The 13387-nt window shown below is 27.9% G+C and overlaps 3 protein-coding genes across 4 annotated transcripts in view; 2 read left to right on the forward strand and 1 right to left on the reverse strand.

Moving 5' to 3' along the window:
* LOC145965271 (lipase 3-like) overlaps nucleotides 1–13387 on the reverse strand; it is a 175743-nt gene that overhangs the window by 159995 nt on the left and 2361 nt on the right. The gene's annotated exons all lie outside the window — the stretch shown is intronic.
* LOC145965292 (lysosomal aspartic protease-like) lies at nucleotides 568–6270 on the forward strand. Of its 2 annotated transcripts, none has more exons than XR_014436663.1 (9): nucleotides 568–773; nucleotides 1557–1798; nucleotides 2698–2816; nucleotides 2948–3171; nucleotides 3433–3549; nucleotides 3614–3785; nucleotides 4000–4092; nucleotides 4170–5427; nucleotides 6077–6270. XR_014436663.1 is itself a non-coding variant. In XM_083088736.1 (9 exons), exons 1-8 carry the CDS (start codon nucleotides 712–714, stop codon nucleotides 4335–4337), a joined length of 1197 nt encoding a protein of 398 aa, XP_082944862.1. In that variant the 5' UTR covers nucleotides 568–711; the 3' UTR covers nucleotides 4338–4339; nucleotides 6077–6270. The 2 variants fall into 2 exon arrangements, 1 of the variants encoding a protein (XP_082944862.1); XM_083088736.1 differs by having other exon boundaries at nucleotides 4170–4339.
* Nucleotides 9911–13362, forward strand: LOC145965333 (lipase 3-like). Its single transcript, XM_083088790.1, has 7 exons — nucleotides 9911–10084; nucleotides 10506–10686; nucleotides 10889–11003; nucleotides 11391–11634; nucleotides 12384–12536; nucleotides 12676–12903; nucleotides 13052–13362. The coding sequence occupies exons 1-7, from the start codon at nucleotides 9923–9925 to the stop codon at nucleotides 13226–13228; spliced, it is 1260 nt and encodes a 419-aa protein (XP_082944916.1). The 5' UTR covers nucleotides 9911–9922; the 3' UTR covers nucleotides 13229–13362.

A 13387-nucleotide genomic window follows, 5' to 3' on the forward strand; every position in this document is an offset into this window, starting at 1 on the left:
GAAATTAAAGGTGTCCTTGACCTCACCTTAACGATGCGATCCAAGGTCAAACCAATGACACCATCTTATGTTCCCCTCAAAACCATACAATTTTTGTCGAAAACGTTTTTCTCTAAAATGCTTAATTTTTGAAAGAAAAGGGGTGTACGGGTGGTCTAGGACACCCTGTATACTTAAGATTGTGTATATTTCCTTTTGTTTTTAAAAATTTCAAAAATTCAATAAATAAAGTGATTTATAATTACATAAATATAATTTAGCCGCACAGGATTATATAAGAAAATGTCGATTAATTAAATAATACTTTTTGCAAATTATCTATTATAAAGTTAATGTTGCATGATTGTCTGTCTATGTAAACAATATATTCTTTCAAAGGAATTGTTTTTATTATTAATTATGAATTTATGTAAATAAACGTTCTTAATTAAGAATACACGATCATGAAAAATATGGTATATTTAAATTAAATTGATCGATGGAAATCTAGGGTTTTTCGTATGTTTCGCACGTTCTCTACCTATTCAAGTATTCAACAGAGAGGCACGCGCGATCATATATATAACGCTATCCAAAACAGATACAGTGTTAAGAGGAGCTGGTAAGCGACAACACTTTATTTTTCTGTGTATCGGGTCATAAAGTGTCGAAAGAAACTCGTCGTTGAAATTTTCACGAATCAATACTTCAGTAATAAATAAATTCTGAAATATGTTTCGTCTTTTTGTGGTAGTGACGGTGTTTTTTATGACGACTGATGCGCAGTTGCACAGGTTAGTATATATTTTATTGTATTATATATTGAAACGAGAAGGAGAAAGATAAAGATATCAAGATTATAGAGATTGATTTTTTCCCATAATCACATCTGATTTCTTGGATTAAACGCTTGTGAAAATGCAATTAATGCTTCAATACAAATTGGATGAAATTTCTTTAATCAAAATGTATATTTTTATTTATTAGTCAAAGAGTAAATAAAATAAGAATATTTTTGAAAAAGTGACTCATTGTTTTTTCGTAACTTTTGTCCATCTTGCTTTTATCCCTATTTAAACGATGATCGTTAACATAAATATCGTGATTGGAGGTCATCGAAACATCTAATTGTAAACTATTTTTTGACGCGTTAGCAGATCAACTTTAGATATAATAAATATTGTTTTATATTATTTAATTACTTGACATTATCTGCATCCTATTTTTAATAGTTGATACTTCTTTTTAAATTATTTTTTTGTGTAAAATTACGCGCAAAATTCTCGTTAACAAAAAATCATTGTCTGTAAAGTTATAGTGATTTTGCATAAGACTGCGTTACAAATTAAATATTACTTTGGAAACATTTCTGATATAATTATATTTAAATGCATAATGTACTTATATTGTAAATATATAAGTTATACAGTTGATTTCTGAGATATTCAATTTTGTGTAGACTTTCATATTTTGTGCAGAACTTTATATTTTTTCTAGAAATATCTATTAGTCATATCAAATGCAAATACTCATATATATATGCGTATATTATAAAATGTTCTATATGTTATTTCAAGGATTTCATTGCGTAAAATGGATTCTACTTTCACTTTACAATCTTTGAAAAAACTTAGCATCAATTTAGAAGAAACTCCTTCGTTAAATGACAAACGTTTTGTACCTTTGTATAATTATCTAAATCTAAAGTACATAGCTAGTATTAGTATTGGAGTTCCATGGCAAGACTTTAATGTGATAGTGGATACTGGTTCTTCAAATCTTTGGATATTTTCCACACATTGCACAGATCTTATTTGTTGTAAGTAATTTATTTGTATATACATATACGCAATAATATATATATATATATATATATATATATATATATATATTATTTGTCATTTATTAAATAAATTTCACTTAAACAGTATCATTCTTTAGACAAAAATAAACGCGAAATGCGCGCCGAATAGTGTGTAATGGATAATATCGGTTGCATGGCTCACAGTCATACATATGTATCATTCTCACGAGCGGCACTAAAATGAATTTTATAGGATATTTATACGATAGTTTTTTCCTTCGTTCGGAAAAATAATACTTTGAACTTTTTGACATATTTTTTATCGAAGAATATGTCTATCTGTTTAATAGGCACGAATTAATTAACACCGCATGTGTAATATTATTTATTTTATATTTTATTATATATTATATGTGTGTGTATGCGCACATATTATATTTATCACGATTGCTTATTAAAGAAAATTCTTGGTTTCTTACAAAATGGTTAATATTAAGTAAAATAAAATGTTGATTGAAATAATATAAGTATAATATGTATTCTACCCACAATCATAGTATTTTCAAGTATAATCTTTAAATGGTTGAACAATATACATACAAATTTAATACTTATGTTATAGAAAAAGTATTAAAAATTGTGGAATTTGCATGCATAAATTAATTTAAACAATTTCACTCTGAAGATACAAACAAGCTTTGTTAAACAAAGATGATTTAAGAGTTAACTTGATAAACACTTTCATATATGTATTATATATAATTATATATAAATCATTATACACATATATATAACGATTTATATACTTTAAAAAATATTATATATTTACTATAGATTAATGAAAGACAATATCTTTAAATTTAAGTTTCTTTCTAATAATGCTAATTTGTGATATTACTGAATATGCTTTACAGTAGCAAATAGTCGATATTATAGTAACATGTCCAAAACATATATACCAAATAATACTCGGATTGATATTGAATACTTCTCTTACGGTGTAAAAGGATTACTATCTACTGATTCAGTCTTTGTAAGTCATTATTAAACAAACAATCCATTTTAGTTACGACTATAATTGTAGTTTAAACATTTCTTAAGCAATTGTATTCTTTTTTTGCGCGGCAATGACGATATATTATTTTAATGCGAATTTTATTATAGTTTCCCGATTATGAATCCGAACCGAAAGCTATTGAAATACGGAATCAAACATTTGCAGAAGTGGTACACGTATTAAAACCAGAAATGTTGCTTCTAAAAAGATTTGATGGTGTCTTGGGCATGGGTTATTCCAATATATCTGTAAAAGGAGTAACACCTCTCTTCAACAACATGATTGAACAAGGTCTAGTGTCATCACCCATTTTCAGTTTTTATTTAAATAGGTACATATCTTCTGTACTTATAAACAATGCATATATATATATATATATATATATATATATATGTATATGTATGTATAATTATATTTGTATGTTTATTTGTATTTATTTTAATATTAACTTAAATTAAATTTATTATGTTTACATTATAATCTTTTAAATTAAAGTAATATTTATATTTGTACATTAAATATATAATAATTTAATCTTAATTATCACACGCACACATACATATTACGATATAAATATATGCAATTTGTGCAGAGATTATTCACAGGTTGGTGAATTGATATTAGGTGGTTCCGATCCTGCCTATTATAAAGGTAATTTCACATATATTCCTGTTACTCGCAAAGGATACTGGCAATTTACCGTGGATAAGTATGTTATTTCTTAAATTACGTTAATCATATTTCAACAAATTGTTAACTTTATCGCTTTGTAGGATCAAAATAATAGGAAACAATAGGAACAAAATATATCCTATCATTACTCTGTGCAACGAAAGCTGTCAAGCTATCGCTGATACAGGTGCTCCATGGATAATTGGACCAAAATCAGATATCAAACGTATTAATGATCTTATTGGATCTTGTAATGATGATGGATATGAAATAGTAAGTAAACGATCATGTCCTTCACACAAAGCACGTAGTCTTTGATATAAAAGATGATAAAAATTTGATAGTTGCGGAAAATAAATGTCAGGTGTGTTCAAATTAAACATAGATTTGTATGGAACAACGACATTAATCTATGTTTCGGTTGAACGTACTTAATATATTTATTAAATATTAATGATTAATATTTGATATTATCATTTATTTAAAGGTAGACTGCGATAAAACTTGGGAATTCCCTACAATCAGTTTTATTTTGGGTGGTAAGGAATTCAATCTTACCAGCAGGAATTACATCGATCGGGTGAGCGCTATAGATAAATTATTTAAATTATTTAAGTACATATAAGAGAAGTTTACATTGTATTTAATTCTGCACAGTACGAGATAAAGGATGGTTCTGATACAGAAGTGTGTATAAACACCTTTATTGGAGATGATATTCCTGAAATAAATTGGATTCTAGGCGATCCATTTATGGGCCGTTACTATACCGAATTTGACATGCAAAATGACCGAGTGGGATTTGCTTTGGCAAAACACCCATAAAAGTATACAGAAAATTTTCCCTTGTCACATTTTATTGTGTATTTTATGTTATTATTGTGTACTTTATCATCAATTTTCTTAATTATTCGTCTAATTTCCGTTTAATAAGAAACAAAATCACATAATATAAACTATATTATAATATAAATATATTATAAATATATATTATAATATAAATTTATAAAAATTAGAAAAGTTTTATATATACACATAAGTGGGACAATACATATATGTAGACAAAAATGACCCAATGGGAAAGTGAGTGTACAATTTTTACTTGAATAAATTAAAAAAAATGTAGAATAATTAAAATTTTAATTTTTGAAAAAGACGACGCTCGATTATGTCCCAAGTCGAAACAAAAATTATCAAAATATACAGAAAATCTTTCCTTGTCACAATGTATTGTGTATTTTATCATCAATTTTTTTTAATTATTTCTTTAATTTTCGATAAAAAAAAAATTCAATCTTTCCTAATCGCCAAAGCCCACAAAGATCGTATGTCATCAATATAAATTTTTGCATAATTTGTACATAATTGTGCTTTAATTTTCAACAATGCAATACTTTATCGTGAAAGCAGCTGATATGAACTGATTGCTAATTAAAATGTTAATTTTTGCGAATAAAGTCATTTGCTAAATTCATTGCATGGATGTCGACTTAGTCAATCAATTCTTTCGAAACGCTTGCTCCCTCATTATCATTCTTAATCATGCGCACATTTAATAATTTATTTTAATACAGTTTATTTTAATTATAAAACAAAATATTAAATAAAATATTTTTAAATTTGATCGATAAGACGGTTGTTGTTTCAATTAGAGCTCTAGTAGTCGAATGCAATTTATTTTTTGTAAATCATAACGTATATAAGGAAGAATTTTGCCAGAAATTTCGAAAACATGTTTCGCTTTCTCGTGGCTCACACGTACGCGGTTTTTGCTCGGTTGTGCTTCACCTTCTTCACCTTCCCCACTCTCACATCAGTTGTCTGTTGCCAGTGTATTCATTCTAGCATTACTGATACGAGTGTCCTGACCTGTGTCTTGTATATAAGATCGTGGCATGGAAACGTCGAATTTAAGGTAAAGAATATGTGGTTTATGTTAATCGAATATCGAACAAATTTATCGGTTTTGGGGACGTAAAATTATTTACTTTGTTCAATAATGAAAATTGTTTTCATACATATGTCGTATATTTCAGTATCAATCTTAGTTTAAATTCGTCGAAAAAAATTACAAGTAGTTGTTTCACGAGTAGTTCGCCAGGGAAAACCTCGACGAAGACTTCTCTTTGTGCCTTTAGAAGGAGTTTTCTTGTTCTTGCTATCACTTTTGATGATAGGATCAAAGAAACTCTTCCTAAAGACGCAAAAAATTATCAGATAAGATAATATTTATACGCAACAAATACAATAAATAGAATAAGATTTTTAAATCCCTTTCAATAAAACAGACAGAACGCATAAAGTAATTTTGACATGATTGTCGTCTTGAAGATTACGTTCCAAGTAATTAATCGATTTTTGTGAAAATTAACAGTGATTCTGTAGAATCATCAATTATATTGATAGATATGATGAGATATGTTCAAGATTAAATAAATTCATTCGGAATCTTTTGGAAAATATTATTAAAGTAGTGGAAGTAAATTTTATAATTTCGAAATTAAATTTAGAATTGTGAAGGTAGATCTTATTTAATACAATTAAAACTCTTTTATTATTTTAAGGATTGGATAAAATATTGCATCACGATGCATCAGACAACGGAATCACTCGATCTTAACTATAAACGCACATGCTGAACAGTATGAAGCTTAAATTGGTCACCCAATGGACAGTATTTGGCTAGTGATGACAACATTTTGCGGATCTGGCAGTCGATTACCGGGCAAAATCATTCTCACTCTATTTATTTATTTAACCAGGGGCACCAAGCAAGTGTCTTTAAGCTGTTGTAAAGATTCTTGTTTGGTATCTCTGGCAAAATAAATACAAAATAAATGCAATAAATAAATACAAAATAAATGCAAACGGTGGCGATATTGCTGATCGGATTATCAGATTTGGGATGTCAGCACAGGCAAGTTAGAGAAAACACATTTTGTAAATTATAACATGATAAAATATAGTAAATTCAACAGAGTACGATCAGTTTTATTTTAAGTGGTAAGACATTTGGTCTTACCAGTGAAAGATTATATCAATCGAGTGAGTACTATAAGTAAATTATTTAAATTATGTAAGAATAAAGAGTTGACATTGTGTTAATTTTAGTTAATTTTGCACAGACCCCACATAATGGTACTATTAATTGTAAGTGTATAAGCTTCTTTTTGGGACCAGATTCATGAAATTGGAATAAATTGGATTCTAGGTGATGTATTTATTATTACATCGAGTCAATAAATATGTCTCCTAGAGTCCAATTCATGATCCAATCATCCAATCGATATGAAGAACGATCGAGTGGAATTTGTTTTGATGAAATAAAACTTTCCCTTTTTTAAAATATATATCTTACGTAATAAAAATACATTTGTGTTTTGTACACAGACCTGGATTAAAAATTATAATTATTATAAATGTTATTTTTATGTATTTTTATGTAACTTTCATAACAATTAATATTAAATGTTGCTTTTATATAACTTTTATAACAATTTATAATAAACTTAAAAAATTAAATTAACTTAAATTCATAATAAACTTAATGATTACGAGATTTTTAAACGTATTCGAGGACTGTGCGCATCTTTAATTTCTTTTTTAAAAGCCTAAACATTCATCAAATATAGAATAATTTATTACATATATTTTCACTAATGTAATTACAGTTTTAATTCGAGATAATTTAATGATTTGTTTCAATTTTAAAACAATTAAGTTTATATGAAATGCAGTATCTTATTCTTCTAGAATACAATTGTAATATCATTAAGCTCAATAATTTTCTTTGTACTATCATATCTTGTTAGAAATAAATTACACATGGAACGAAGTAATTTTTATTGCGTTAACCTAAGCAGACATATTATAATTATTATAATGTCGCACAAAATGTAAATTTAGACGAGTTGCTCCTTCGCGTTATTAGACAAAACAAAAAAGCAAGATCATAATATTTCAATAATGAATATAATAAATATAATAATAAATATAATAAAAATCAATAATTATTATAAATATTTGGGCTATAAAATCCGTAGTCTATGTTTTTGCGAATTATACGTGTTTTTTCTTGAGATGCATTTATGAGATTACGGTATTCGTATAAATTTCACGAAAAGTGAAACATTTTTAGTGGTTTGAGACATCGACTCTATCATTATCTAACAAAATATCAAAGTGTTTATTATTATTTTTTACATGAAAATGAAAACAAGAATATCAATTTCATTAATAAATGAATCGTGCTTTATTTTTAAGGATATTTGTATTTTTTTTGTTTCAAGAGTACGTAATCCTTTATTGCGAAAATAAAAAAAAAGTAATAAAAATAAAATAAAAATAAAAAAATAAAAAAAATATTTCTTATAAAATGAAAATGTTTAGTATCTTTATACTGTTGTGCGTAACATTTATATTCGCTGAGAAAATGATATTATAACAAAAATAACAATTTACGAAGGAACATAATAAAAATAGGGAATACAACAAGTTTTAAGTTGTCAATGGAATACGTTTAATATATTCTATGCTGACGATATGTATCGCGAAACTGCTGACAAACTGTTACTGTACAAAAATATTTAACAGCATTGCGACAATTTTCATCTATGAATAATAAATTATTGCTCGTCCAAATGTAATTGTCGATCAGTCATGAATAATTTAATGCCCCCCTTTAAGTTAAAAATACAGAAAAAGGTGAAATAGGAAGACAAAATACTTAACATTAAAATGTTGGTCTTTTTTATTATGCACATTCGTATTTCATGTCCAATACTACCAATAAATTTGTTGAGTAAAGGCTCATCCTCCCAGTAAAACACTTTGTTAGAGAAAATAAAAAATTGCAGAAAATTAATTGTACAAGTCGTGAGCGATTCTAAATAAATCTACCATTTTTCTTTTCATACTTAAGGGGATCCTAAAGTGACTTTTTTATCGATATAACATTATATTTCTTTTGTACCGAAATCTTTTTATTAATTGCACAGAATAGTAAATGCTTCTCCACGATTAAAGTACACACAGAAACAAACCGGGAACCTCCCGATTTTATGTTAAAAAACAAAAAAAATTGAAAAATTACAATTTTTTTATCGGCTTCTGTAACAATGTTTGCTTTGTATGTACAAAATAAGATAGGTCCCCGCTAGATAGAAACCGAAATCTTTTTTATTATGCTTCTAAACTCATTTCTAAAAGTTTATTTATATTCCTTCGTGCAATATCTAGTGGGAACCTATCTTATTTTGTACATACAAACTGCAAAACTTTTATATTAAGCAAATATTGTTACGACTTTTTTACGATTTTTCAATTTTTTTTCGTTTTTAACATAAAATCAGGGGTTCCCGATTTGTTTCTGTGTGTACTTTAATCGTGGAGAAGCATTTACTATTCTGTGCAATTAATAAAAAGATTTCGATACAAAAAGAAATATAATGTTATATCGGTAAAAGAGTCACTTTAGGATCTCCTTAAGCGGTAAAAAATGTAAAGAAAAATTAAGTAACGCGATTTTATCAGTAATCGAGATATGAGAATCATGCATACGCAAATAATATAATTGATCTGTAAGGAATCTCAAGTGATTGACATTTCGCGATATGATAAATAGGCTTGCGCAATAAACCAGTATAACAAATATATACTTGAATATCGCGTATCGGGCCATGAATCAATTCCACACGTAGAATAAATAACGCCTTTATTCCATATGACGAAGGTGATAAACATCAAGCACACCGTTATTATATAAAGAAATAGACATGTGACATTCTTCCATAATAAACTTGATAAAGGATAACGGGCCCTTGCGTAACTCGTACATTATCTGCTTCCATAATGACTAGAAGTGAGTTTAGAAACAAGTTTGCAAGATTAATTCTTGTCCAATGCTTATAACATGCGCATTAGAACTTTTCGATTTTCACAATCCAAATAAAGAAAATTTTTTTGAACAGCAACGAACGTTCGCCTTTTATTATTGTAATTTGAGTCTTATAATAAACTAATAAAAAAAAGGAGGCAGTGTAGTTTCTTCCCTATGCTCCAACTATCGCGCTGTGGCTCTTATGTGCCATTTTCGATTTAATTTTTAATTCATATTTTTATTTTTGGAAATGTCTTGCTCGTATGATTAATAATACAATATCTTTTAATATCTTTTAATATCTTTTTCTCATTCTTCTTTTTCAGCTGCTAAAAAATAGTCGTAAATGACAATGCATTCTAATTTGATAGTACGCAGCGTGTAAAAGGCAGTTAGTATCTATGTCGCGCAGTAGTATCTATAACGCTTTCGCGTGTTCCGCTTTATTTTCAACGATATATATCTCGATACTCGGAAAAACTCTCGAATTATTCGTTTCCTTTCATTGCTTATTGAATCATTCATTGATGAAATGAAATTGATCGGGCTTATATATTTGCTGTCGTTTTGTAGTCATCTTAGAGCGGCTCCGATAAATGTGACCTCTGAGATAAGTATGCTCATTAGGAGAATAATATGGACTAATTGGAATCAGTCAAACATCGAATTCAATCCTGATTCTGTTCTCGACACGGTAAATGAAAGTTTTCATTCATAGAAACGAGGATTAAATCTTTAATATTTCGATTAATTTCTTTAATGTTGTTGAAAGTGATAAAAAGTAATCTGCAGTTACTGGCCGCGTTCTCTTATTCAGAACGAAAATCGCATAGTTCCGCAAAATTATACTATATTATAGTTTTTAAAAATACATAGAATAGTATTTTTATATATTTTTGTCGCTTTTGAAGAGTTGATTTAATACTTAATTATTAATACTGCTCAATTAACATTAAATTTCTGTTCTTTCTTTATTTTAAAATGTAAAATAACGTGAAATATGTATGTCTGCATGGCTATGCCTATGAAAATAAATATATTACGCATTTCTCGTTGCTCAAATTTATTTCAAGTTCAGATCAGTTTTTCCTCTTTCTTACACAGTCTTTTTTCAGCCGGAGATGATAAGAAAAGCGGGTTATCCTGCGGAATCTCACGTTGTAATGACGGAGGACGGCTATCTCTTGACGTTACATCGTATCCCAGGTGGCAACGATTCTTTACCCGTGCTGCTGCAGCATGGTTTTATAAGCAGCTCCGCTGACTGGGTTGTTCTTGGCAAGAACAAAGCATTTGGTATGATCATAAATCAATTTTTAAAATCATAAATGTATCACAAAATCATATCATTAATTTCGTTTCTATCGTAAAAATTCCAAAATTTCAAAATTTGAAAGTTTACGTTATATATAATTGTTTATGTTATATATGTTTATGTTATATGTGAAAATGTAAGTAATATATGATAAATATTGTAAGCAATTTTTTTGAATTTTAGCTTATTTATTAGCAGATCAGGGATATGATGTTTGGTTGGGCAATTTTCGTGGTAATATTTACTCGAGGGCACATATTTCTCTCTCTTCATCGAATTCGACATTTTGGGATTTTAGGTACTAGCAAAAAAATAAAATAGGAGGGTAATGGTTGGTATAAAAATGGTGTTATAAAAATAAGATAATAATAATTGTTACAATATTTGTTTTCACTTGACATGATACGTATAAGGATTTGCTAAACTTATATACATGTACTTATTTTTTCGAAAATGCATCATACGCAAGATATCTCACATTTTATTGTGCCAATATAATATAGTTGTTTTTTTTCTTCTTGTTTGTTGGTAAATCATTCTTTGTGCAAAATTTTAGTTTCTGCTTTTATGGAACACTATATATTATATTCATATGTATATAATATATTTATTTTCTCTATGTGTGTATGTGTGATCGTGTATATATTTATATATTTTATGATATATCGATTGAATTTTTCATTAGCTTTCACGAAACGGGCATTTATGATTTACCCGCGATGATTACATTTATCACGAACATGAGAGCGCAACCATTGCATACATATATTGGTTTTTCTATGAGCGCAACTAGTTTTTTTATAATGGCATCAGAGCGTCCAAAAGTCGCTCAAATGGTGCAAATGATGATCGGTCTCGCGCCAGCAGTCTTTGTAAACCACATGAAGAGTCCGATTCAATACTTCTTCCAATTTAGAAGAGAATTAAAGGTAAAGCAATATAATTGTGATATAATGTTAAAAGATATATAATTTATTATCATGTAATAATTATTTAAAACAATGTGGAAAAATAAAGTACATCTTTAAATAATGTACTTTGTTGTTCGAGATAAAGTTTGTAAACTGTTATCTAAAGAAGGAAAAATAATGTTAACGGCGTTAGAAATAAGTGTTATAAAAAAGCAATAATAATAACCAAATCAATATTTCTCTGATTAGCTATTTAAATTTAATAATCGATTCATATAAATACTTGACTGTGATTGATCGATGTACTCATTTATTGCTTATGTTTTTTCTATATGTTATTGACTTAATATATTATACTATTTTTCAATTTTTATTCTATCAATAGAATGAAATAAATTTCTGACAAAATAGAAAAAAAAGGATTTGTCTTACAATGAAATATGAATGAGAAATGCAATAAATTGCTTTTAACAAAATTTCCGACGAAATTAATTCTGAACACTTTAAAATCTTACATATTTTTTCTTGCTTCACATTTTGTTTGTTTATGCTGTATATATTCAATTTTCGGTTACAATTTTAAGACGATATTTCTTGACGATTTAAAATTAAATTTGAAACAACTTTTAAAGCTTTTATAAATTATCTTAATAAATTAAAAAAATTGATTAAAAATTTATAAATTTATTCCCAAAATTAAAACAACTCGGATGAGAAAAAATTACAAGATTTACAATAAATTACATCATTAAGATATTTAATTGCAGATGGTGGCGCAATTGTTCTTTCACGATGAAGTCTTCGGGAGTGATTCTGTGAGATTTCTCTTGAAAAATATCTGCGATCAAAACATTACCAGGGAATTTTGTGTCAATCTTATGTCTATGATCTGCGGTGATGATCGCGAACAGTTTAACTATGTAAGTAATTATAATTCGCTGTTGAAATACAACTTCGATCGAATCTTTGAACATCGCATTCCGTGATGATTTCACGATCGCGTGATCACACTTCAGATGTAATTTCATATATCATTATTGTTTTTTTATTTATTGCTAGCATCTACTGCCTGTCATCTTGAATAATTTCCCGGCCGGCATCTCGACTAAGACTATTCTGCATTTCATCCAGGCATTTGAATCAGGCAAGTTTCGCAAATACGATTACGGTCGCGTGAGAAATCTATTGATTTATAATTCGATGGAACCACCAAATTATAATTTATCGAATACCAAAGTACCAATCGCGTTGTTTTACAGCGATAATGACTGGTTCGTCAGCACAGAGGTAAGCAATGGAAAATAGGTATTTATTCAAATAATGGAAATGTATATAGTAAGGAATCACTTGTATATAAATCGAATTTTAAATTACTTATTGAAAAGGTAATTGAAAAGAAATCGCATACGATAACTCACTAAAATATTTCCTCAAGGATGTGAAGAGGTTGGCTCCTTTACTGCCCAACGTAGTGGATATGTACAAAGTGCCGTGGTCCAAATTTAATCACGTAGATTTTATATGGGCCAAGGATGCATCAAAACTGGTATACGATAGAATTCTTAAAATTATGAGAGAAGAAAATCTAAATAATGTTACGTCGGTGAAATAATATTGTCAACAATCGAAATTAAAAATAAATATTACATGTCAGATCTTCAGTAATAGATAACTGTATTAATTTAATGGAACGTAAATTTATAATATTTTAATATTATTTACAATTAGTGCATAATACATGTATATCCAAAAATGTTTAAGAATTTATAAA

The sequence above is a fragment of the Camponotus vicinus genome, unplaced genomic scaffold (genome assembly GCF_025532165.1).
Source record: "Camponotus vicinus isolate PSW18456_S1 unplaced genomic scaffold, iyCamVici1.0 SCAF_14, whole genome shotgun sequence".
Classification (NCBI taxonomy): domain Eukaryota; kingdom Metazoa; phylum Arthropoda; class Insecta; order Hymenoptera; family Formicidae; genus Camponotus; species Camponotus vicinus.

What these genes read in the sequence shown, in the direction of transcription:
- LOC145965292 (XM_083088736.1), top strand. Translation starts at nt 712, where the DNA reads ATGTTTCGTCTTTTTGTGGTAGTGACGGTGTTTTTTATGACGACTGAT. An exon ending in TATCTACTGATTCAGTCTTT is followed by an intron (nt 2,817 to 2,947) that starts GTAAGTCATTAT and finishes ATTTTATTATAG; the next exon opens with TTTCCCGATTATGAATCCGA. An exon ending in TTCAGTTTTTATTTAAATAG is followed by an intron (nt 3,172 to 3,432) that starts GTACATATCTTC and finishes CAATTTGTGCAG; the next exon opens with AGATTATTCACAGGTTGGTG.
- LOC145965333 (XM_083088790.1), top strand. Translation starts at nt 9,923, where the DNA reads ATGAAATTGATCGGGCTTATATATTTGCTGTCGTTTTGTAGTCATCTT. An exon ending in TGGCAAGAACAAAGCATTTG is followed by an intron (nt 10,687 to 10,888) that starts GTATGATCATAA and finishes TTTGAATTTTAG; the next exon opens with CTTATTTATTAGCAGATCAG. An exon ending in TCGACATTTTGGGATTTTAG is followed by an intron (nt 11,004 to 11,390) that starts GTACTAGCAAAA and finishes ATTTTTCATTAG; the next exon opens with CTTTCACGAAACGGGCATTT.